The following is a 26,907-nucleotide window of genomic DNA, read 5'->3' as shown; positions in this document are numbered from 1 at the left end:
TAATGGGTATGGAGATTAGAAGGCGAAATGAGTGTAATGGATTTAAATGAAACGAGCTCGAGATTCCAGGACGAAATTCGTTGATCGCCCACCCACCCCTCTGTCGACCTCCGGGAACATTCAGTTACCCGGTTTTACTTCCCATTTTGAATTTAGTTATCATAAATGCGGAGAATGGAGATGGGTCTTGTACGAAAGCATAATATTATATTTCCACCTCAATTTTCCATTTTCTTTTGGGTACGAACCGATAAAGCAAAGAACGCGAAAAACAATAAAGCGTCGCCATAAATCAAATTTTATTTGTAGAAAATGGAAGAAAAAGAAGCATCCTCCTGAGGAAGACGAAACTTTTTCACCGCAGATATTCATATTTTATAACAAAAAAATACACATAATTTCCAGTTGGTGACGACTGAATACATACAACATTTTCGCTTCAAGATTAAGCCACCCCTGCAGTTGAAGTGTTAAGCCAATTGAGCCAAAAGGATCAATTTGGTGTTAAGGACAATTGCCTTCATTTTGCCAGACAAATCTTCTCGGAATTGGACAATTTGCAATGACATTAAGATGTGACAATTTCATAACCGGCGATCAAATGAATTTAACATATTTCTAATTATATTGAATAAAATTAATACTAATAAAAAACGATAAGCGAACTTGTCGTCGCATAATGACCGACATTGATAAAAACCCTCCGCCGAAAATAATGAAAAAGTGAACCAATTCCGAAGTCAATACACATTTCGACCAACCCCTAACATAGCGATAACGCTTTATTTGGACAGGGTGAGAGGGTGGGTCCGAGATTGAGAGCCGACGATTTGTACACGTCTAGGAACCGGAAAAACTCGCATTTTCCCCAGACCCACAGGGGAGTCAGATGCTCTCAGAAAACCACCATCCACACCAAACTCACAACTAGGAAAAACTTCCAGAAAATTCGACAGCCCGACTCGTACAACATAAGTGCATAATAAAGTGCACCGGCCGAATGCAATGCCAATACGCCGGCGCGCCATCTAACGGAGAGTAGTGAAACTGCAATCGGTGCACGCGTACCGGTTTCCAGAGATCGAAAACTGATGAAACCAGACCGCATCTGTATACCATCAAAAATATGCGAAAGTATAAAACAGATAAGGTGACCATAAAATAAACCCAATTGATAACTCGGTTCATTTTCGGAATTCAATCATCGCAATGCAATGAACAAACCATTAAATAGGAATGCAGTTAATTACGATATTCAAATTTTATATTGCATTCATCGCAATCGTTTTCGGTCGTGAATCATATCCACTGGAATTTTGCTGTCATCATAATATTTGTAATTAGTCGTAAAACGACCTTACAATACAGCATCTGTTCGACATTATCACCGGAAAACATATCATCAATTAACTAACTAACTCGAACAAATGATGCATTGTTTTAGCGTTCGCCTTCACTATAAATAAATATTCGTTCGCGGAACAAACTGAATAAAATTGATAAAATCGTAATCTCAACACACAACTTGTCGTAACGAATCGCAGTACATGTATGAGAAAATGACGCATACTTAAAGACTCCAAACGATGAATAAACCGCAGAAGCAGCTTATCATAATTTGTCATATTCGTTTACGGTGGTCTTAATATGCATGAAACGTGTAAAATACGTCGCACATAAATAACGCGATATGACAAACTTATGTAAAACTTTTTAACCACAATCGATTCTGAATATTCATATATTAAGATTCGAAAATAGAATTTATAAACGATAAATGATGACTTCCTTAATCTTAAGCCATTTTTATAGCGAAATTTGCTGATGATATAGCGGTTTCATAATTTGTGTATAAACGTGGAACTATGGAATTAAAATAACTGCTGGTGCTGTTTTACAAAGATTGATCTATGTTTCATCGTTGCCACTATTACTATATTGTATTTTATTTCAGAATTAAAATTAGACTACAGTGACTTTACAGGTTTCCCTAATGCGTCACTATGGGCAAAAATAATAAACAAAACAATAAAAAAAAACACCAAAATATACTATTTCAATTCTAAATTTATCCTTAAGGGGTAAATTTTGAATTGAAATTTTGACAGGTCCCCATACGAGATGGAAAACAATTCAACATTAATCTCATTAAGAAGGTCATACTGGCCAGTTTAGAAGCACGTACTAACATACAAGATAAGAGATTACGTTCGAATTCGGTGACTATTTCGCACATGGCGATTTCTCACGTTACTAAAATCTCGATTACGAAATATCTGGCACTCGAAAATTTCATCTACGCGAACTATCTAACTAGCGAGAATTCGAGTGCCAGATATTCCATATACGCGCGGAAACGATAGTCGTATGCGAAATTTCCGTTTATGTGAGATAGATAATACTGGAGGCCATAAACGAAGGTCTTCGAGAATTTGCAGATTGTCAATTCGTCCCATCATACTCTGAATGATGCACAATGTAGAAGAGCTTTGTATTAATAATAGTTTCCGAAACGCAATCGGCGTTGGGACAATGCTTTTTGCAAAAAATAAATGGTTCACTATTGTCAATCATGCTTTTTTGTTCTCTTGCTATGTTAACTAATGGAGAGGTCATTTAAAGAACACCAGCCAACGCCGAAATCTACTCATAACTTTTGGCAAAATACTGCGATTGTAAAACACCCGCCCTACTAATCATCTCGGATTTATAATATATACTAGCTGAACCCGGCATGCGTTTGCAATTCCACAATTACGCATGTAATTCCCGTTTCCCGTTTCTCGATATGTTTCAGTTTCAAATTAATACTTAATAATCAAATTGAATTACAGTAATGATAATTTGTCGGAAAAACGCAGGCAGCGGACACATTTGAAATTATTCAATTGTTTGTTTATTTTACCCTAACAACGATGTGAACGTTGTTAGGTGGGGGCGATGTGAACATATTTGAAATTGTTACGTGCAATGCCATTCATTCCTGTTTTCCCGTTCTCGTTTTTGGATGTTTTTTTTATCACAGAAAACATCGCGGGCATTACACAACAACTCATGTAAGTATCATCGCAATCGGTTGAATGTTAGGAACCCATACGTGACGACAGACAAACATTTGATTTTTATATATATATATTATTTATATATATATATATATATATATTATATAATATTATAATATATATATATAGATTACAGTTGGTAAAACACTTTGACTGTAAAGTATACATATGTTCTGTTGTAATATTTACCATGCATAATGAAATCATTTTTTAAGTGAGTAATTTCTAATTTATGTAGAAAATATATTACGATAAATGTAATAAAAGCATTTACTCACTATTTATTTAAAAGCTATTGATATTTTTATAATTTTAAGTACGGCGTCACGGTCACCACTAATGTGTCCCACACGAATAGGACGCAAATCTAATAAATAAGCCCTTGTTTTTAATAGAAACACACTGTTCGATGGCACAAGGTCAAACTCTCCCCCTCCGTCGAATTAAAAGGGTTAGAATTTGAAACGTATCGAATTCGGGACGATCACCTGTTCTAAGAGCAGGTGCTTCTGTCGCGAATCGAGGAGCAATAAAAAAGGACCGGTTTTCGAGCAGGGGCCCCGAGTCGAACGCGAGTAGAAAGGTTGCGGACGCCTGCGTCGGACGCGCTAGAGAGGCGTCGGATCGATAGAGGGCAGACTCCGGCGTCTCCATGGCGACCGGTCCAGGTGCCGCCGCCGCCATGTGCGCCTCGTGCTCGATATACAACACTGTCACACCCGGACAACGGTCAATCGCGATCACGATCATGATCATGGCCATGATGAAACGCGTCGTGTGAATCCTGGCGAAATCGGCGTTCGAATTGATAGAAAATGTCATAGGAGCGCGTGCTAGGCAAACACGTGGGGTAATTACGCACGTCAACCGACTTTGTATCTCTAGGAAGGAGAGGCTGCATAGGGTGTACATAGGAGTGCTCAGTCCAATTTTCTTTTATGAAGGCACAACACGCATTTTATGTCGCATAAAACAATCTCGGAACAGGGGACCCCTCAGTTTCATCATCATTCTTCAGACCAAAATTGACACTCAAAACACGCTATATAAAAGCGTTATAAATTCATCCGGTTCAACTTGATTTGAATTTCTAGGTTGAGAAATTAATGACAGCTTTTTACTATTAAATTTCACACTAAATGTTTCATTCAAATTTATACTCAAATTCAAATGTGGAAAACATTCTGAAAGAATTGCGTCAGATTAAATCTAAATATTCTTATATATGTACATATCTTATTGAAAGCGTTCATCGTCCCTTTTGTCATTTAAAATTCTAAAGCCACTTTTGACATATGAGCCGTTATATTTGAGTGACAAAAGTCCAATTTTCAATTCTGTTTGACGTAATTCACAAATTGTAATCATTTATTTTAATTCGATGTATCCAGAATCTCGGAAAAGCGGAATAAACGTATTACCATAGTATTTTTAAATATTGTTAAATGCAAAACGTTATATTTAATGTTCAGCGAAATATTTCTCGAAATGAAGAAAAGTGACACTTGTGCCACTTTCAAATATAACAGCTCGTATGTTAAAATTGTTGACATCATCTCATATTGAAAACCTTTCCAACACGCTTGTTGTATGTATTTGTCTCTGCTTTGAGCGACTCCCATTCATCTCTTCACAAACATTGTTATTATTAAAAGATTTTTTATTCTTTCGGGTACCATTCGAGCAATTCTATCGTCCGTTTTTCTACTCTTCACATATTAACTTAACTTCACATATTAACTATATATTCTTTTAAAATCACATACATTTTATGACAGTATCCTGGTAAGGAGTAAAATAGCTATGTATGTGTGAGCTGAACTAGTCGAGTTTTCAGCTGATATATTCCATATTGAAATATTTTAAATGTGCCAAGTCTGAAGTTTTTGGCATATTCAAAGAGGGAGGGGAACTAAACCGCCAGGTTTCCGGATATTTCCCACTGGACCGTTGTCAGAAAAGATCAAAATGTGTTTTTATAAACCATCCTCGATATATGTAAATATAATATTAATCGAATTATCCGTCCAGTATTCAAAGCACGCGAAAGAAAATTTGCAAATAAAATTATTTTGCCAATTAGTTACAAACGATTACACTGTATCTATTTTAACGCTAGAATAAATTAAAATCAACGAACTACGATGCGCAAATTGGTTATCGTTTATACAGGGTCACCTTTCCGTAATCCGCCCCCTTACTTCGACTGATCAAATAACGGTTACATTTCACCAAAAGGTTAAACCCCCCCCCTCCCCCACCTTTAAATTCTATCATATTTTCAATCACGCTACAACGATTACATCCTTTTTGTCGAATAAAAACACGCAATGTCACATAATCCGTATGTATGTATGTAGATTATAAAAATGGCATCTCAAATTAGAGTGCTAATTAACCACTTACAACTGCAAAACTTTGATGTCCTCGCACGTCGTCAGATACCAAAACTTCCATTATATGCAAATTCAACTACCATCGCTACCGGAAAAGCGTATGCGAATTCGACAAGGACAAGTTCAAGAGCCGAATTTTAAAGCACGATTAGTAATTCAATTTCCCACATACTTAAACGAGAGTTTCGAACGATATTAATATATAGTAAATGTGAGAATGCGCCAACGAATTTGCATTAATCGGTTAGTCACCGACGATAAGATGATTCCATAATGACGATGCGAAAACGTTCAGACCAAAAAAAAAAACCAGTAGACATAAATCGTATATTTTTTTAGTATTACACATTACGATAACGTCTGATGTTTCGTCGTGGCGAGAGGGTGGTTAAAAGGCTATATAATAGTGTGGGGGGAGGGATAGGGTGTTCGATGTCAACCCCAGTCTGAATCCTGTGCCAGGATCCCGGGAAATTTTCATACAAACGTGCGTCCACAATCGATAAAATAATTTGCTGGGTCCGACGAACCAACGAACGAACCACTCCCCTACAGAAACGGCTCGTTCCGCCTACAATAAATGTCGTTATCATCACCATCGGGAGAACTGAAAGTACCCACAGAAATCGCATAAATCGAGAGGGGGGGAGGGGGCAGAATGTCTTTATAAACACACGAATAATTTCACCTAAAATAGTGCGAGCGCGAAACTTTTCCAGGGAAGAAAACATTCGTAAAAAATAAATGATCCGTGGCGAAGAGGCCCATGTTCGCGTTTTAAATTGATCGTATTAATAAAATGTCAAGCGTGATTAACTCGGAAAAACAAACAAAAGAATTCCCGCGAAAGTGATGTTACTCAGTGATATGAATCATTAGTTTAGTGCGAATTATAATATGCGATTCCGGGCCGAATGGAATTTTCTCGTCTATACAGTAGCGGTCAGCAACCCAACCTGCTGACCGCGCCCCGCTCAATTCATGATTTAATTAAAAATGCAATTACTTGTGCAATATACACCCGATATTCCTTTATTGCTACCCAATTTGCACACCCCATTATATCTTTTCTGATTTAGCATTTGAAAATTATATAATTAAAAATGTGTACAAATTTGGATTTGTACAGATTGTCCACTAATTTTTTATATAAAAATAATAATAGCGGAAAGGCATATTACATTACTCATATATAAAGATTTTAATAAAAATTGTGTTTATACGTTTTTGTAGTGAATAACGACTATTTTTTATTGAAATTTTCGCCAGTACCTCGAATTACACCACTGAGCAACAAAAATCACAAAAATAGTTACCGGAGACTAATCAATCTTTACTAAGTTTGATTCACTGAATTCGAATATGACAATATGAAGTATATTTATGACTTTTAAAATTCGCTAGATAATTAATTACAGGTATTCCTCGACTTACGACGGAGATACGTTCCTGAACCTCGGTCGTAAGTCGAATCCATCGTAAGTCGAGGAATATATATTTTTTTTTTCTGTGATTTTACTTACTTTTATTAATACAGTAATTCAAATGAATTCATATTTAAATTTAAAAAAAATTAAACATCTACATCATCCGTACTTATTAATTATAAATTATACATCCTCATCACTTATCACATAAGTACAATCCATTTCTTCATCTTCAATTTGAGATACAGTCGTATGAGTTTTTTTGAAAAATGTGTCTAATTTTGTTTGAACAGTATCCTGTTTTTTTCTCTATATATTTCTTGGTAGCATGCGAGAATTTCTTGAATCCTGCGGTTCACATTTGAAAATCTTTCACTGTCTGGGTCCATCATTTTAAACTTTTGTATTCCTTAATTAATTAAATTAAAACCAGCAGCCATTTCTTTCAATACAAATTTTTTCAGCGGTTCCGCAGATGTGATTGATTAATTTTCATCAATATAACATTACTCAGTTTTGGCACAGCAATACAAAAAAAAAACTGTAAAAATTGCGCATTTTTTCAAACGCTTATGTATATCTGATAAACGAGAGCAAACCAACAAAAAGCATTGTCATATTCGAATTTGTTATTTAGTGGGTCAAACCTAGTAAATACTGATTAGTCACTGCTACGGTATTTTTTGTTCATTTGACATAAATCTACATTTAATATAAGTTACAATCTATATTTAACATAATGATAAGCCCGATGAAATATCATCGCATGGGTTATGCTTATGGCATATTAAATTATTCAATCAAAAAATTATACATATACGATTCTTGGCCCATACAGTACTTTCATTAGTCGATCTATATAAAACTATACGAAAGATATATTTATTAATTAGCATATTCGTATTCAGCAAACCGAAATTTAGACATGTTTAAAAGTGATCTATTAATTTCAATTGTCTCGAAAAAGGTTGCCGACTGACCCGTAGTAATTATAGTGAATCGCTAAATATTATTATCACTATTACGCTTATCAAAACACAATATGTATAAAACAAACGCGCATATGAATCGTAAAAAAGCGTGCTCAGTTTGGGCAATGCGTTGACCCCTATTCAAGTAGAGATGCGTACAATATTGTTATGAAAAATTAACAAAAATACAAAGCGCAATAAAAACCGAAGATATATGTCTAAATTATGCGGTAAACGCACTTTTTAACGTCTCATTAATCCTGCGGCGACCAAGAGTCAAGTACGGCACTAATTACTAGAACCCCTTTGAATCGTGTAATTGCACGTTTCATAAGACCCAACTAATATATATATTTTTTCTAATAACACGAATAAATTAACACGACCGTGGAAAGGCGGTAATGGCATTACATTACTACTACTATAAAACGATATAAACAATTTAAAAAAATACATTTAAGCAGTGTTTGAAAATGAATATTAGAGTGAAATAAAATTCAAATCCGGAAATTTTTTATGACTTAACACAAATTTCAACGCCTAATTGAATTATTTTATGCGCTATTTCAATTAAATTTTATAGTTTTATTTGTTGACTTAAAAAGTTTGGTAGGTGACAATTACAAATATTTTAACCAAAAAAACTTGTTTCAAATTATTGTATCATAAATAATGGCACATAAACTTTTCATTTTTTTGTTTTCGTAAACTATTTTATAAATTCCGGACTTCATCTCAAATTTCATAAAAAACGCTTTTGAAATTTCCAATATTTGCTTTAGCTTTTAATTTTTTTTATAAATAAACCGTATTTGTCTTATTTCATTGTTCTCCCAGATCTCTCCGTAATTAGTAAGTAATTCTATTAAAACCAACTATTACCGTAAGCTTTTGTACACAGATCATCTGTATCATTTAATTAGCATGTTTGCCCACAACGATCCATTATTCTTTACTTCTTGCCCTCGTGTAGATATTTATTTCATCATCATCATTTACAGTCAGTCATTCACCATACACTGCTGGATGAAGGCCTCTCCAATACACTTTCATTCGTCTGTTTTGCGCAACTCCCGTCCATCTCACTCTACACATTTTTCTAAATTCGTCCACCCACCTCCATTACGGTCTTTCTTTCACCCTTCAACATTCTCTCGGGTAGTATCCCAGCACTTCATTTGTCCATCTTTCGTCCATTCTTCTAGCTACACGACGCGCTCATTGCTATTTCAATATCTTCATTCTTTCTACAGTATCCACTACCCTCGTCATACTATTACATAAACTACTAGTTATGCTACCCGGCTTCGCTCGGTAAATGGAAATAAAATGAAAACCATGAAAAAATCTTCATTTTTTTTATTAAATTTATTTGAATCGAAAAAATATAATATTATTTAATGACCGACCAATCACAAACGTTTTTGACAAATCCAGCCAATCAGAAACGACTTTGACGACAGCCAATCAGAAACAAATTACAGGCGCCGTTTCGGTTTTACATATAAGATTTCCAATACATGAATTTCCTTTCATAACTCTTTTCCATCATTTTTGAAACTATTTTGATTTCAATATTATTTTTAAAACTCTTTTATAAAATAAATAACATTCATGATGTTACATACATATGTGAAAAGACTACCCATATAAGTTGGTTCGTTTAGGTGAATACAACTAACTATGTACATACATTCAAATCCAGACATGCCCACGAAGACCCACCGCTTGCATTAACCAATTAAGCTGATATCCAATGACATTTCCGGAGACATCCTTTGAAACGCGGTCCTTAGATCAAAATTAAATTTATTTATATACACCCATTATAAATTAAAAGTACCACATCGGAGCACAGTAGACTCCAAATTGGCGGTCAGTAAGTTAGTCGGTGTTGGCGATCAAGGAACCCGAAGCAGTTAATGGGTTAAGTTGGACAATAAAGGTACCGCACACTGGATGAAGGAAAGGGGGAGATCGGCAAAGAAGGGGCGGTCGGTAATTGGGGGGCGGTGGCGTTAGTCATGTGCTGGTGATGAGTCACGTGGCTGGCACATTTGCATGACAGGGGCGCAGGCGCGTAGGGCGCGCCCCCCGGCCCTCGGGAGACACATGCACAATCTGGATCAGGGGGAGGGACTCCTCCACACTCCCGTGTGACACACATACGTGCACATAATAAGTGTCGGGCATTCCCAGAACCGTTGCCGCAAAGGAGACTCGGCCGTGATGAGGTGCATCGCGTGAATGCATCAGACATGCACGCGTCGATGGCGCCCATGACTGCACCATAATAGTATGCCCGTAAAAGTGACACATGAAAAACCCCACTGAGAGTGGGCGGTGGGGTTGTCGTGTGTCGACTTCGAAGAAATTGATAGGTATGGGGTGTATCGCGGTGGTGTTCTTCTAGCTATTAAATATGAATTGTAGAAGAAACCTGTGTTTTCATTTGCGGTTCCCGCTCGTCTCTTTTTATACGCGTCAAATTTATACAAGGCACAAAGCACGGTTCAAAGACATCATTCGTCAAAAGAATATATTTGGAAACGGATGAAACGCTTCCTTCCGCTTCATCTGAACTAATATTTATCTAAAACTAAGATATAAAAAAAAATGAAAAAAGATGGTTTCCTTTGACACACAACTTAACAATTCAGTATGGGACTGCTTTCTGTTTTCATATTTCAAAATAAGAAATAGATACAAGCTGTTTGTTAGTTTTAGGAAACACAATGACGGAATTAAAAATGATGATCATACTTTTCACATACATGTAATAATATTTTCACATAGCAAAGGGCTTCTTTACACAATCAGACAAAATCTCAACAAAGGCTACATGAATGGCTACACGATTTTTGTTCGAATAAAACATAAATTAAATCATAATAACAATGAACCAAAACTCAAAAGATGCAACATTCATGGAAGAAAAGATTCCGAATCATTCTTATTATTAGTGAATTTATTAATTGTTTGTGATTTATAATTGCATAATAGTGTTTCAAATATATACACATATGCAGCATTGAACAAATTGAGTAAAAAAAATTGTAACAAAATCGATTCTGAGCTAAGAAGAGGTTAGTAAAAAGTAAGTTAATAACTTCAATACATATATTTTCGTGATAGTTTTGATTAAGAGTTCGATCGCGATCGACCGGTCGATTTTCAAGTTATTGTCAGAAATAAAAACATTTTTTAACTGAGGAAAAGAATAATAATGTGACCTATGTTAAAAAAAATGCCTATAAAAAAAGTTTGGATCAATTTACCCAATTTTAATAAAAGCTGCAGCCTCTTATCATCTTCAAATATGAATGAAAATAATGTTCGAAGTCTAGCAAACACCATCTCAATGATTTTTTCAATGGATGTGGAAAATTTAGAATTGCAGTTGATTGAATCGCAAAATCACGTTACGTTTACACAATTGAAATATTATTATAAATGGAATCTATTGAAACCATAAAAAAATACTCAAATTTAAAGAACGATTATGATATATTTAAAAATTATAAAAATTGTAAAATTATTGATATTTTGCCTTTTAAAGTGGATGTTTGCCTTTTAAAGTCGATTGCCATGAAAATTTAGATGAAAAGTAGCTCCCAACATCATAAAGGTTTAGATGATCGAACTATTCCCAAGTCTTGTGTACAATTTTCAACGATGCAAACTTCCGCATAGTAATAAATCATCAACCCCATTTATAGAAACAACTGTCGAAATCACTCCCAGAAATTCCTCGCTCCGTTAAGAAGAAGGATACGCACGTCCTCTCTCCTTCAGTGCCTCTATTAATCATAGGGAAGCGCGCTCAGGCTCACTTCCCCGAGCGTTGTGTCGACATTAACACATATATTTACCAATAAAATGCCTCCGATGAGTAAACAAACATTCAAAACCACAGTTATGCGTGAAGGACGCGAAAACAAAGGGAACTAAACGGAACTGGAAAGCGACCGGTTCGTAAGGCAGGTAACTGTAGTCGTATTTCACTGAAACGAAACTTCCCCTTCCCCAGCAACCGATTCAGATATAATTCAACTGAAAGGCTCTACTTCATATTATATTAAAAAAAAATCGATCGATCGTTACTTGGAAAACAAGAGACGGCTTCGGCGCCGCATATATGGGGGAGCGGGGAGGGGGAAGAGGGGGAGGTAAACATTTCGCAAAATTGCAGTTATTACGTTCGGTACTCGACGAATGTACGTAGCGTAATGGCTGTACCGGGCGATATGAAAACCCTGGCGAAAAATATATATGTAATATCATATACAATGTATGAAAGCAACCCGTCCAATTCACGCACTGGGAATTAAGGGTTAAAAGTTAAGCCGTCGAGGCAAACGTCGGGTTAACTTTTAACGACGTGTTAAAATTTTAACACAGACTCATTAAGAATTCAAAGCGGTTATGCAAGAAACGGGGATGAAAATGTAGTATCGCGCGATTATGTTTAATTCAGATGCCATTTTTTGCAACGCTTTATTTTATTACAAAAGCTATATTTAACTGGCTAAAGTATATTAGATCCGGCCTAAAATTTTGTAGAAAGAGATAAAAATTATATCAATCACCAATCCTCGGCCACCGATCTCTGATGATGAGTAGAGATAGGCTTTTTGCACGTGGCAGTGCCTTTTGTAGACGGGGCAACTTGCCAATGGACCGAATTAGTAACTCATTTTATAAATGTAATAACCAAAGATCGGCTTTCGATGGATGCTTATCGCACAAAAAATGGTTCACTATAATACTTTTTTGCTCTCTTGCTTTGAACACTAATGGAGCGGTTTATTGTTACTTGAAAAGCATCCATCCAACGACGATCTCTGGTAATAACTAAAGGCTAGCGGAAATATAACAAACAACGTTCTCTTCGCTTGGCAGAAAATATTCATCGCTAATATTAGATGTCCATTGATTTGATACTAATAATTACGGATAACGTATGTAAGGTTCCCTACTTGTTTAAAAAAATAATTTTGATTTTATAAATTATAATAATAATGTGAAAAATATAAAACAGTTGCCAAGTTCGGTCCCCAAATTGGCATTTTTTTCGTTCGGCTTCTTTTTTTGTGACTATATCACCGATGAGTAGTAGGGCAATGGCAAATAATAATTAACGTCCCAACAGTGTTAAATGCAAGAGCAGCGAAAAAAGTTTTCTACGAAATTAAAATTAGCCATAACGCTTCAAAAGCAAATTGCTCTAATGGCCATCCGATGTCTAGTTAATAATAATAGTCTCATAACTAGAAATATGAGGTTTCGTTTCGACGCCATGTAAATATTTTTTTAAATTGTAATGCTTTAAATTTTTTCCAAATATGTACATACTAACATTAAGTGAGAACGACGGTTAAATAAATAAATAACAGACAAACTTTAATGAACTTTTCCATTGAATATCAAGGTGTAGATAATGTTTTACATAATTCTCATAAAATAAAAAATATAATAAATGACCGTTAGATAAGTGTTAACTGCATTTTTAAAACAAGCACGACGAAATTACCATATAACAAAGTCAACCTAAACGTTTCTCGTGCTAGCATTTATTTTGAAATAAACACAAGATATGTAGATAAACACAGGAAAAAACTGAAAATAATTTTTGCATAACCGCAAGTGCAGTCATTTTCGAAAATAATTTACACCGACAAAATCTTTTGTTTCGCAAGCAACTTACAATTAGACACGCGGCTGTCAACAATAGACCGAAAACTAGTTATTATTATGTTACATTTTTTGTTACAATTAAAAAAAATGACCGCTTCGAAACGATTAATTCATTTTATTTTTGTATTGTGTTCGTTGAGCAAGTGAGTACGGTCGACCGTGTACGTGAGAGGTCCCAATTGTCAAAAAAATTTAAACCATCGATTTCCCATGATCGGTAGATTGGGTTAGACGTGTAAATTGTATTGATGACGTTCACTGAGGGGTCACAGTTCACGCCTGTTTAGTATTCAACGAACAATACGGGTGAGTGTCACCATCCCATATCAGTGAGAACAGTGATCGGAACGTCGAGAATGTCATGACAATTGGCTCTCTATGAATCAATTAAATTTCCTTTCTGTGCCCTTAAATGCGCATACAAAAGGACAGCCATGATGTGATTATATTATTCATCGGAGATCATTTCACGGACAGTTGAATCCAATTATGTGTGTATTACGCATTGAAAAAAAAATAAGAGGAGAAAGAATCAGAAGAATGCGTTAAACTTACATATTCAATTATTAAAACTCGCAGGTTATCATGAATGCCCAAACAAAAAGTGCTAAATTGGCGCAACTTCACAATTTCAGAAATGAATAAATAATAAATCACGCGATGAAATTTTCAACCACAAAAAGAGGGAAATTCAAGTGGGCGAAAGCATCAAACGAAAGTTAGTTCAAAACTGGAGAACAATCCAAAATGTATATTCGCCGTTTCGCTAAAGTGACGGGAGGGACAAGCCTTGAGTACGCCTAATTTATCAAAAAAAATTGTTTCAAGGGAAAAAAGAAGGTACAACAAGAGGAACGAAAGAGGGCAAAAGGGACTCGGGTGTGTGTGCAAGTCCTCTCGTCCTCGGCCTGGGGCAAAATCCCCACTCCGTTTCAGTGCCCCACATCAAAGCGAATCACCATGTCTGGATGGTGATTCGAGACCTGACTCCCTCTCTCCCTTCGACGACCTTGGAAGGGCCTATTTTTACGATCACCAACTGAATACAGGGAGGGAAAGAGAAGGAACGAGACGACCTAGTCGCAGTATACCGACCTCCCCTTTTATGTGTTTATAATCGGATCGACCAAGTCAAACAAAACGCTCATTCTCATGGTACGGAATTAGTTGGGGCTTTGATTAGCGCGAATTCGATTTAACGTTATTTATAAAGACTTCAATTCCGAGCTAAGTTCATTATCTGCCCTTCTTCTGAGATTAAAGGCCGATAAATAATCCGCCTCTCTCTCTCGAACTTGCTCTAGCTACACGAGTTGGCTGCTATTGTCGACCTAAGTTTAATGCGGCGATAAAATTATGGGTGAAAAGTGCTTCAAATACCCTAGCAAACTAGGCGAGTGCGATCTAAGCTCGATGATAGCAAGTACATTTTCCGGAGTCAAGTGTCAAAACCCAGATAATAATGTTCCGAGAGCGAAGAAATTACTAGAACACCATTTACACGTAAAAATTCATACCCAAGCATTTTTCCTTTAGAGTCAAAGACATGACATGCATAATAAAAATCGCACTCTTGTTGAAGGTCGTCCGACAATAAACACGTTGATATTAAATCAAACAAAACGAAATGCATAATTTTGGTGAATCTCCCATATACATAAATCCAAACAAACCCAACAATGGGTGAATCATCGCGTGAGCCGAATTCGTTGTTGCAGAATGCAGAGGCCACAATCGGGTCATTATTGTTTCCTTAAAAAGTTTAAGGTGCCCAAAAAATAATCAAATTTAAAATTGAAATTTCTTTAAACACGCATCTTCAAATGAGAGGGAAGTTGAGACGATTTAATGAAAAGTCCTCATAAACAACGAGCAGTATACAGGTGGTATAAAATAATAAGAGGCTCGTGGCGAACGTTCTAACGTTCCATAAAAGTAATTTCAAAGGTGATTAATGATCCATTCCATTGTGCTTTCGCTACTCGCCAGGGGCGTATGGTTCGAATAGTCGCCTAGGGACACTCTAGCGAGAAAAAGTGCCAACATTTCGGGATGAAAATTAGACCCCGACTCGTAAGGCGAATAAAGTAAAAAAAAACGGAAAGAAAACATTTCTATTTCCAAGAAAATATGCTGGAATTCGCACACGTATACAAAAACGTTAACGTGTTATTATCACGGAGGCACCCCTAAATTTTCAGAAAGGAACATTTCCTCCGGGGTTTTGTAATTGTTCACAGACTGGAAGACAGCATGACAATTATCAAGACTAATTAGTATTTTGTGTCGCCATTCTCGAAGCTTCTCCCATTTCATACGTCCATTCTGATATTGTTCTCTAATGTTTTTATGCAAAACGACAACAATTACACAATATGTATAGAAGTGTTTCCCAAACTGTGACATAAAATCAATTAAGTATTCCGTTTATAATAGTGACTTTTTTTGTACATCTATATGTTTACAGTCGAAGTGTATTTGCAGTTGTAATATATTCCAACTGGCATTTTAGGTCATTCACATTCGATTACAATTCAACTTATTTATTAGTCATTATATCTCTACAGGCGCAAATACACCTTTAACAATGTGGGCCAGTTGTAATATAACAGTTGAGTTTTATAACAGCTCTGATGTTTTTACGAATGCTTTAGAATTCAATAATGTGATAACATTTGCTGAGTATTATGAATAAAGGTAATGAGTACCGTATTACGATAACTCTAAGAATCTGTTTATAACAAAAATGTGACTTTCTACACTCAATTTACTAGTCGAGTGACGTTTTCGCGAAAATCTAACATCCCCATCTAACATGGTATCAGCTTATAGTTGAACTGAATTTTCAGTTGTAATATACATATGTATTTGACCAGTTGGAATGTAAATCACAATATTAATTTTGTAGAGTTGATTATTTAAAATATCCCTTCAAGCCTTTGATACGTTGTCTATGTATTTAATTATTGTTATCCTAAAAGTTGAAAACATTTAAATATTTTAACAGAACTTTTAAAGAAGTTACTTTATAAAAAATAATGTTATAGAATATACATATGAATATTTTATAGATAAATGAGGAAAAAATTAATTTATCTAAAACTTCCTTTCCGTTGAATCGATTAAGAATGTTAAAAAATGCAAAAAAAAAAGGGAACCTATTAAAAATATTTGGACGTCGAACTGAATACCAAATGCATCCATCGCGTAAGGAATGCATTTTTAGTGTGATGAAGAGGGCCTGACTTTTAATTTTCAAATACTTGCCGAGTACAAATCCGAGCTCGACAATTCATAAAATGTTAATTCTGTCGCGTTCTTTACCACTCGTTCAGCGGCTAAATGTGCATTCCGTCACCGATCGGTTTCATGTTGACATTTTTCAGGAATGTACGCTCGATTCAATGGCGAAACACGAATCAAATATCATTTCGCTGAACAACAACAACAACAACAGGACCAATAAAATTCAAACGAACAATGAGAGAGCAAAAAAAGGACAACGGGCGGCTCATCCTCGCATTGTGCAAAAAGGGGGAAAATATAGATAGAACACGCAGGATGTAAAATTTACAACGGTTTCACGCACACGGAATTCAGCCATTGTTTCGAGCGAATTTAACGGACACAACTAATTCATATACGAATTAAACCACCGTCGACATTTTCACTTTCGCAAATTAGTGACGCTAGTTCGCTACGAACCAAATGTAAATGATTGCGAACGAAAGCACATTCCAAGCATGTCCATAGGTGTTGTGTTTATGATCAATCGCTTATTCCGCGTAATGTCTGACAGCAGAAGTATATATGTACAGAGAAAATGTTCTGGGTTGGATATTGAAGAACGAGAAATGAGTCATCGCGGTCGTCGGAGATGGTAGCAATAGGTACTCGGAGTGCACGAAGAGATGGTGCAACGGTACCGTGTACCAGTCGCAGAACATCTGCTCAGCATCACGATCTGGCTAGAAAGGGACTGTGTACGTGGTGGAGAACGAGACGGATAGTCACCCCAGTGTAGCGGTCGAACCACAAGGCTTTTGTTGCCGCAAACAGGAACTCTCGTACAACAATACAAATACGCCATACAATCAATGAACGACGCGAGATGTTTCGTAGATTCAAACCAGTCGAGGTTCGGAGGCAAAAATAAAATCGACGTTTTGGAAGCGAGACAAGATTCGAATCTTGCGATTTGGATCGAATATAGTAAGAAACCGCAATAGAATGCGTCGGGGTTTTTTTTTTTTGGTATCGTATTATATTTCGCAACGAAGGTGAAATCTGAACTTGGTAAACAAAAAGCTAAAAATTTAGAGCGTTGGAGTATTTTTATTTTCATTTAATTAAATTCCAAAGTAATATATTACTAAAGTCGAGAGATTAAATCGATGCTCGGCGCGTGTGCGTATCCTAAATCTTGTAACTCGGTAGTAAAGTGCGGGAAATATTTATATTGAAAGTTTTCCCTCGGTAATGAGAAACGTGTTGGCACATAATTTCCGTATTTGAGCACAAAAACACGCAGGAAACGAACGATACGGTACGACACGCATAATACAATTTCGACACTAATTTTCAAAATTTCGTGCACAAATTTTCAAAGCATAATTGTACTCACGCGTACCCATTTTAAAAATAATTTAACTTCGCATAACTCAATATAAAATATTATTATGCGGCTACAATTGAGAGGTTGCCTGAATAAGGGCGAATTTACATAGAAAACTTTTTCAAAAGAAACATCTCGTTTCAAATACAATATGCAAACTAAAATGAATTGAATAATCGAAATAATTAAAAAGGAACACTAAATAAAAATTCATCTAACATAAAAAATTTGTTCAAAGGACAAATATAGGATAATAAGCCTTCTGGGCTATAAACGATTAGTCGAGTAGCATTATTTTAACATCCAAAGGATATATAAATATATATAATATTCAACCAGCAACATAGCTTGGTGGTCAGCGTATAATGCTAGCAACTGAAGGGTCACGGATCCGAGCATTAATCCAGTGTTGCTGGCCAGACCTTGTATAAACGTGCTCCAGGCCGATCGTTTCCTATCAGAGTTTGCCAATTTATCTGGTTTAACTGTTGAAACGGTTCCTACTAAATTGGCCACCTACCCTCATTTGTCACAATTATTTTGAATTTAATTTCAAATTTATAATAACACTAGTGGTTTTACCCGGCTTCGCTCGGTATTTGTAATATAAACCGCTTAAACGTGGCTAATACAATATAGTAAACATGTTATTAAATTTATTTGAATAGTTTTATTTTATTTAAATTTATTTGAATAGTTTTATTTTATTTAAATTTATTTGAATATTCATTCGTTTTTTTATTAAATTTAACATCACGGATTCTACGAACCAACAACATTTACATACAAAGTCTCTTTCAAAATTATATATTAGATTATAAATTTATATATAATACATACATATGTGCAAAGTTGCCCATATGTGTCGCCTTGGGGCAAACTCGTAATGACTAGAGGTAGGATAGTCACAGTGCTATCCATTGTCCGGCAAACCTTTAACAATGCATTTACAACCTTTGAACAATACACGGCCCCCTCAGGCTCCGGTGACTAGTAATGACACATTGGTAAAAAATAAAAATTATATATGAGATTTGACATATACCAAAACTTCATTGATTTGAATGAAAAAATGGTAAATTTAAGTGAAACATTGACGTGCAATCGTCAATAACTGTAGTGTTTTTTCTACCAACTACCGATTTCAATTTTAAAAAGCTTGTTTATGTAGACACCGAAGAAAAAATACATGGAAATCGAACCAGACGGAAGTATAATATGTAGATACGATCGGTCCGCAGCTGCAGCGCTGATCAAACAAAATCAAAGTGGTAGAAAGGCGTTAATGGTCTCTGAGAAGCCGGCATGAGTGACTACAGAAGAAACTAGAACAGGACAAGATCGGGATTCTTACGGAGATAGTGGCTGCGCCGGACATTAGAGAGGAAGACATTTAACACTCGAAGTCAGAGCAGTGTCTGGAACGAGATCAGTCGGCCGCATTCCGATAATGACGACACTACGAGGAGACTTGAGGCAGGCATTGATAGTTGCTACCTATGAATCCACTGCCGTCGAAGAACCAGCCCTCAGCTCCGCAACGCATGCTAATTCCGAACAACCAAAAACACAATGGAGCCTGTGCGAAGAATCGCGAATGATCTTGCGAAAATACTGCGCAATTTCGGCGTTAAGGTACGGACGGATCATCGACGCCCAGAATGCAAATGATATTTGACAAGGAACAGGTATTCTTCCTCTTGGTTTGCGGCGCATCGTCGTGGTCGAGACTTTGCTGACCTCCAAAGACACGAGGAGCTGTCTCACCACTGCAAAACCGCAACACCCACACGGAAAAGGTGTACAATAACTGGCCGCAGCAAAAAAAACACAATGCGGTCGCAAAGTGTCCATATCGTAAAGTGAAACGAAGACCTCACATAACTTTTCAATCTCAAATGGTTTTAAATGAAAATTAATAAATCCAACCAATTCGAATGCCGGCAGAGACAAAGAAAATCAATACGCATGTACTTATAATTCACAATCTTTATGGACGATGGCGTCATATTTAAACAAAATCGAATGCGTACATACAGTGAAAACGATGCTTTATAAATATTTATGCGGTCTTCACCAGAGTCGACCATACAACAATAAATTGTCCAACAGTTAAACACAATGAAAACATGTGCGAAATATGTGCACGTACTTCAGCGACCGGCAAACTGAGATCAGAGATAAGGAACCAGTTCTAAAATGGAACAATGAATGCAATTGCGAAATATGATTTTCGTTTGATACTCGGTTAAGTTCATTTTCATATAAAACAATGTTGTGATTAGTCGCACATGAATAATGCATGCGACGTTCGCGGATTTTTGGGTCAAATCTAAATGCAATCAAGGACCCGCATTGCGAAGCGTACGGACAATCAGTATGATAAAAGAGACGTTATCACAATCGAAAACAAAAACGCACACATTCCGATCCTGTCGAATAATATTAGCCGGGCCCCCAAGACGTTTAAAATGTTTAATAGACCCGATCGAAAACGTTATTGTACAAATGTCATAGCAACGGTTTGAGTGACTGACACAAAATGGAAAGACACTGTTGGTTTGATTGCGCGCTCACATTCAAGTTGAGTCATAAAAATTATTCATGGGAAACAGGCGTGACAGATGTTCTCCAAATATATTATACGAGTCGAAGGGACGTAACAGTATCAGTGACAAAAAAAATGATTAAAAGCACGACAGATAAAATATAATGTAATGTCAAAACGCTCACCTCTTCTGGAACCTTTTCACATTCGCCGTTCGTTTCTTCTTTCTTTGGGGGTTTCTGTTTGTCTTTTTTATTGAAACTAAAAGATCTGAACGAAAATTTTTTCTTCTTCACCTAAAAACATGAAAATGTTCACTAGTTTCCGATGTAAATTAAAATACATATACTATTGATCAAGTCCACCCTACTTTTAAAAAAACTAGGGTCCAAATATAGTAGGGGGAGGAAACAAATTGAATAGAATTAGATTAATTAATCACCTTTTCTTTATTATTTTTCTTGTTTGTTTCTGATTCGATGGATTCTGCGATTTCTTTTGGTGTCTCTCCATCGTCGTGTGTGCCATTCGTTACAGGTGATAAAATTATGTCCTTTTCGTTGCAGGTGTCTTTTTCGTTTTCAGGAGCTTCGTCCTGTTGCTGCATCTTCTTTTCTTTTTCCTGTAAATTCCAACATAGATGATCGACATTTTCAAACACATTAAGTACAAGAAATGTCAATATGCGCACGATTGATGACAAATAATAAAATTTTATCTAGATATTATATAAACATTAACTAAACTTCAAACAAAATTATGTACATACATATACAAACTCAAACGATAAATAAACATTTCATCCAAGTACAAACGTACTGGATGTAAAAATTGTAGAATTACTCAAAACTTCTGAAAAAGCTCGATTATTATTTTAGATACTTTTCAAACATGACGGCAAAAATTCTTACGGATATTTCGACTTCTTGATGTGCAGTGTCGCCATTGAGTTGTGGCTTGAGCGTGTCAATGTCTTCGATCCTTTCTAGTTTTCCTTCGCCGCCTGCTCCAGCTACCTCTCCTCCTTCGACGACTACTGCATCTTTGTCTGTCGTTATGTCCACGGACCGCTTGCTCTGTTTTGCACCCATGATGGCTTCTGAACAACAAAACAATAAACCGAATTAAAAATCGCTCAAATTTTAAACAACGCCAACGTCAAGACGATGTGAAGAGCAAACAAGACAATCAATTTACAGAGTAGTCATCCAAATGCATAATGTTGACCCGGACGCAACCATCTTCCAATATCACATACCTATCAACAATGTAAACAAACCTATCTAAGGCATGTTCAAACAGAAACGCAATCAATACACGATACAGCCGACACATTGGATAAAATGCATCAATAAATATGATTACCTAATTACATATAAACATCCGAATTCCCAATGAGTCACCCGAGACCTAAACTCAAAAGAAGGGAGGACAAGCTGTTTACAATTACGTACGAAAATAACCGATTCACTCAGCACAAAGAAGTATAAATTGGTTACATTCGCGACACGTCAACGTTGCGAGTCCTTTCACAACAGGGCAAAATAGAAGGACGGACGACCGAAGTCCCCAGATAAAGGAGATCGACGTCTAAACTATGTAAGGAGCGATTCATCTTCCCAAACTAGGCACAAAATGAAAGTTCGTTTTGTCCGAAAATGACCTCTATGTCAAAGTTTTTGGTCAAACTTATCATATTTCGCCAATGTGATTTCTTTTTTTGAGGAAAAGGGGTGGGTCGGCATCTGCACGTGTTTCACTATCACGCAAAAAAATGGGGGAATTCAAGCAAAATGGAGGGAGAGACCCTCCTTCGAAAAATAACTCCTTAGAAATGCAAGTTCTCCTAATATCGGATAAGCCGACAAGATGTATGAGCTAACCCCAAATGCCTATACATACATATGTATTATGCATCCAGTGTCCCTGGTTTAGCTATTTAACTACATACCATAAAATTACCCTTATACTAACTTGAAATATGGCAAAACCTAACAAACACACTACTATGATGAAATTATAGCATATTTACTCGTTGGGGAAATGTATGTTTTAACAATATCGCAGATAAACCACACATAAACGATGTTTACATTGGACATAAAATCATCCCCCTCGTTCAAAGTTAGATGGTGTGTAACAAATGACCGAGAGTGTCGTTTTTGAGGCACTTTCCACCAATTCCACCCTCCTCCAAATATTTGTGCATGAACGAATGTACGCCAGCCTCGAAAATTTGTACCCCTCAAAATTGTATTTATACACAAAGGTTGCTGGATCTACGACGCTCCTCTCGATAAAATGTTAAACGAAACCGTAATTACAAGAAGTTGAAGCCCACAAAAAGAATTGTTGCGTGTCTAACGTGCAAGGAGAAGATGAATGAGACCTTCAAAGCTTTTGAGGGCGTTCACCCCTTCGAGACCTTTAACAAAATGATGATGATGAAACGTGGCATCAAACTGTGTCAGAGCTTGATGAAGCACGTGAAAGTGTTGTTGAAGGAATCTTAGAGCACAATGGTAGTGAGTACTGGTTTTTTTAAAACTAAAACATTTCACCGAAAGTTCTCAGCCATAAACCTACGTAAATAGGTTTCAAAGAATCCGCGAAATTGGATGAAATTTTTAAATCATATCCTGTAACTAAGCAGTCCTATATTTTCAAATAATAATTTCAAAATAATAAAAACATGGTAAAAAAAGGCATTCACTTCTCACTATAAAGAATTTAAATTTTATTTAAAAACAAAAATCTTTTAAGAATATATATTTTAGCGTACATACATATGTATATATATTGTGTATATTTTAGTAGGGGGATCCACAGCTTCTTACTAATTGTAAAAGGGATCCATCAACTAAAAAAAGAGTAAAGAACCACTACATTATGCAATTTAAAAAATGATAAATCTACTGTAACTAACAATTTCCCGAGCATATAAATAATTTATATGTATAATCATTATTTGTACCAACCGAGATAAATATTTTTCGCAGGATTCGTTCACCTCTGTTTATGAGGTCACGGTAAAATTATTTATAACGACTCCTGTTCATAAAACTGCATAGAGAAAGCAATAATATAATAGACAGAGTCGTGACTGCACAATAAAAAAAAAAAACTGGCAAAACCAAATCAAACTAGATTCTCGCCTCTACATACTTACTACATACATAGATTACACTTTTAAAATAAAAACTATTTTGAATTATCTAAAAACAAATTTGATATGTTTTGTTACTTTTTGGTTGAAAAACTAGCGAATGATAACTATTACAGAACATCTGCGAAATTAAAATTGAATAAAACAGGATGTGAGCATAATAGGGTAAAACCATGTGTTCATAACATTTCATAATGCAAAAACGGATATGCGATATATAAAAAGTAAATAATGCGAGGCAGCTCCAATTATTATAATCATTCCAAAAATGTATCGTCCGTATTTGTGCAGCATTTAGTTATTATATTATGCTCGATGAAGGGTTGGATTATCTTATATGAAAAATTCTTTGAAGGATTTAAACCTAGGCTCGTTATAAACGAGGGTATTCTTTTTTAATGCGCTTTTAAAATGTTACTACCGCTAGTAAGAAGACACCTAAGGAGATGTAGTCGTCAAGATAAACGCCAGACAGACGGCCGTGGGGTACGGTACCAGTGTTGGGACGCATTATCTTCACGGTTTTATAATACCAAGGTGTTCTAAGGGTCTAAAAATCCTCTCACATTCATAAAGTTGACTAAATCTACCCTATGAGTGTATTTCGTACGTTCAAAAGAACTGCCAGGTAGTTGGATTTACCTGTCAATGCAAGTACATATCTGTATTTCTCATATTTTAACGTTGAAGGTCGCCACATTTTTTTTTTTGACAGAATTCCCATTTAGACACGTTAATAATGCAAGGTTACAGTTATCTCCCGCTGTCGGCTGAGATCTTCTCAATTGCCTTCGCCATTGTACAAAAATTTTCCTCTCACACAAACATTGTTTTATTTGTTGCAAATCATAGTGCAGTTTTATCGCGCAATTAAATCTCAAACATGAGTCAAAACGGAAATATAATCGAATAAAAAATGGCCATTAAATCTAATCATACCCTTGTATACGACGACGACCATTACCTTTAGATCGGTTGGCAACCCTAGCTGAGACGTAAAGAACTAGTATGCATTTATCGGACACGTCCAGAGTAGACAGCACTCAAGGAATCGAACTGAATGGTCAACAACCGGTTTCCTAACCCTTTACTTAATCAAGAATACCCAAATGAAACGTTTCAGTAGCGACCCGGATCCTTTGGAAGAGCATGATATTATACATATTAAAAACTACAATACCTATGTATGTATAACGTAATATGCAAGTGTTGCCAAGCGATTGCTCGAACCCAAACACAAAAGACAATGAAGCACTCAACATGCACTCGATCCCGGTATACTCTAGACTTGGTGCATTTACAAGAACATTTAAACGACCTAGCTACTCGAATATTACACGACAGAGTTTCCGAAACTTCAACTACCATAAGATTAAAATAATTTGACATTTAATGAGCCAATAATACACTTGAGATATGATACAATATCAACGGATGATATTAATCTAATTAATAAAAATATGTTTGATATAGTAAGTTCCTTCATACTAGTCAATGATTAGTATGAAGTAATTCCACAAACTGTTTACGATTAGTAATCATAAACAGTTTGTGGAAATTGATTGACTTTTAGAAATCTAAAAGCAGCTCTGTATGTGCACTGGATGATATATATATTTACAGTGACCTCAATGAGTAGTAGATAAGAGTAAAAACAAGTTATAATAAGCGAAACCGGTTACAAACCTTAAAAAAGATATGGTGTATACATTTGCACAAGCCGAAACGTAGCTTTTCTGGCGAATATTCAAGAGTAGCACTTTCGCCATGCGACCAAGCGGTTAATTGTATCAATAGTGAAAATTGCGAACATCAAAAGCATCAAGACAGACGAGGAGAAATTTCAGTCGCGTTCATTGGATCAAAAGTGTACGTGTTTGCCACGTTCGAATGAAACTTCACAATATTGATATGAAAGGGGGATAAATCGGATTAACCATCAAACGAAATTTAGGTACGAATCCTATATAATATAGATTGATCATGATTTATTATTTAGATTTACACGTTTGAAGTTTGAAGGGCACGGTTCTAAATTAACTCGTATTATGTGTTTTGTAAGCAACGCTTTTTATTACAAACGAAACAAAACATCTGCTTCACACACTTCCGTGGAGAGCTGTTAGTCTAACGCAGTAAAACTCGAACTTTTTCATTCCGGGTATCCCCTCCCACCAATCAATACTTAAAATCAAATAATACCCCCTTTATACATTTTCTCAAACATTGAAAAATTGTTTATATGCATATATATATAATGAAAACTCAAATGTTGAATGGTGCACAAATTTGAAAAACACTGGTCTAACAAACATACACATCTATAAAAATACGGAAGCATCAAATATTTATATTTTTAATACAAAAAGCTTACAAATAAATTATGTCGATAATCGGAAACAATATGTATTTATGGACAGGAGAATTAAAGAACATTCAACGTGATGAGAATATAAATGTGATGAAAATACGTTGACCTCAAAATTAACTGGCGACATTGATGGATGCAGTAAAAAAAGACAAGAAGACATCGACGAGCCGTACTGCATAAAACCTTAAAAACAGTCAAAGCAGATCGATTGATGAAAGCATTTCATGTTTTGTAACACCTAATTTAATTTACGATTTAAAACACAGAGGCTTCATAGTTGAAGGGCAAACAATCATTAGAACGTTCCTCGTGTTAGCGAATACATACACGGGTACCCCAATTATCGTTCAATCTCTATTGCCTGACGAAAGCCATGAATTCGTTACCATTTTTATTGCTGGAATAATTACTCAATCGCCTAGACCAGCGGCCACAACGGTATGCGCATTGCGTAAGGCACACACACACACACTCGAGCACAAAACCCATCTCCCGGGCAGTTTTATTGCATAAATCAATTAGACGAGAGCGAAAAAATATGTGACGATACAGATGTTCGTCTTGGGTGGAGCCCAAAGACAAGCCCAGTGGCGAAACTATGTCTAAATGGATATTTGATTATGAGCAAGCAAGCGGCTTAAGCGCGAGCCCCAT

At 35.9% G+C, this 26,907-nt stretch overlaps 2 protein-coding genes across 2 annotated transcripts in view; one reads left to right on the top strand and one right to left on the bottom strand.

The window, feature by feature from the left end:
* LOC143911007 (uncharacterized) overlaps positions 1-26,907 on the top strand; it is a 901,246-nt gene that overhangs the window by 804,015 nt on the left and 70,324 nt on the right. The gene's annotated exons all lie outside the window — the stretch shown is intronic.
* Positions 1-26,907, bottom strand: part of LOC143910674 (uncharacterized) — a 66,942-nt gene that overhangs the window by 26,286 nt on the left and 13,749 nt on the right. The window contains exons 2-4 of the mRNA XM_077429255.1: positions 21,628-21,815; positions 21,159-21,338; positions 20,902-21,012 (exon numbers count right to left, since the gene is read on the bottom strand). Of these exons, the coding sequence (XP_077285381.1) occupies positions 20,902-21,012; positions 21,159-21,338; positions 21,628-21,807 (471 nt within the window). The 5' untranslated portion in view covers positions 21,808-21,815. The remainder of the gene's footprint in view (positions 1-20,901; positions 21,013-21,158; positions 21,339-21,627; positions 21,816-26,907) is intronic.

The sequence above is a fragment of the Arctopsyche grandis genome, chromosome 4, assembly GCF_051622035.1.
Source record: "Arctopsyche grandis isolate Sample6627 chromosome 4, ASM5162203v2, whole genome shotgun sequence".
Classification (NCBI taxonomy): domain Eukaryota; kingdom Metazoa; phylum Arthropoda; class Insecta; order Trichoptera; family Hydropsychidae; genus Arctopsyche; species Arctopsyche grandis.
This window is presented reverse-complemented; position numbering and strand designations above follow the sequence as displayed.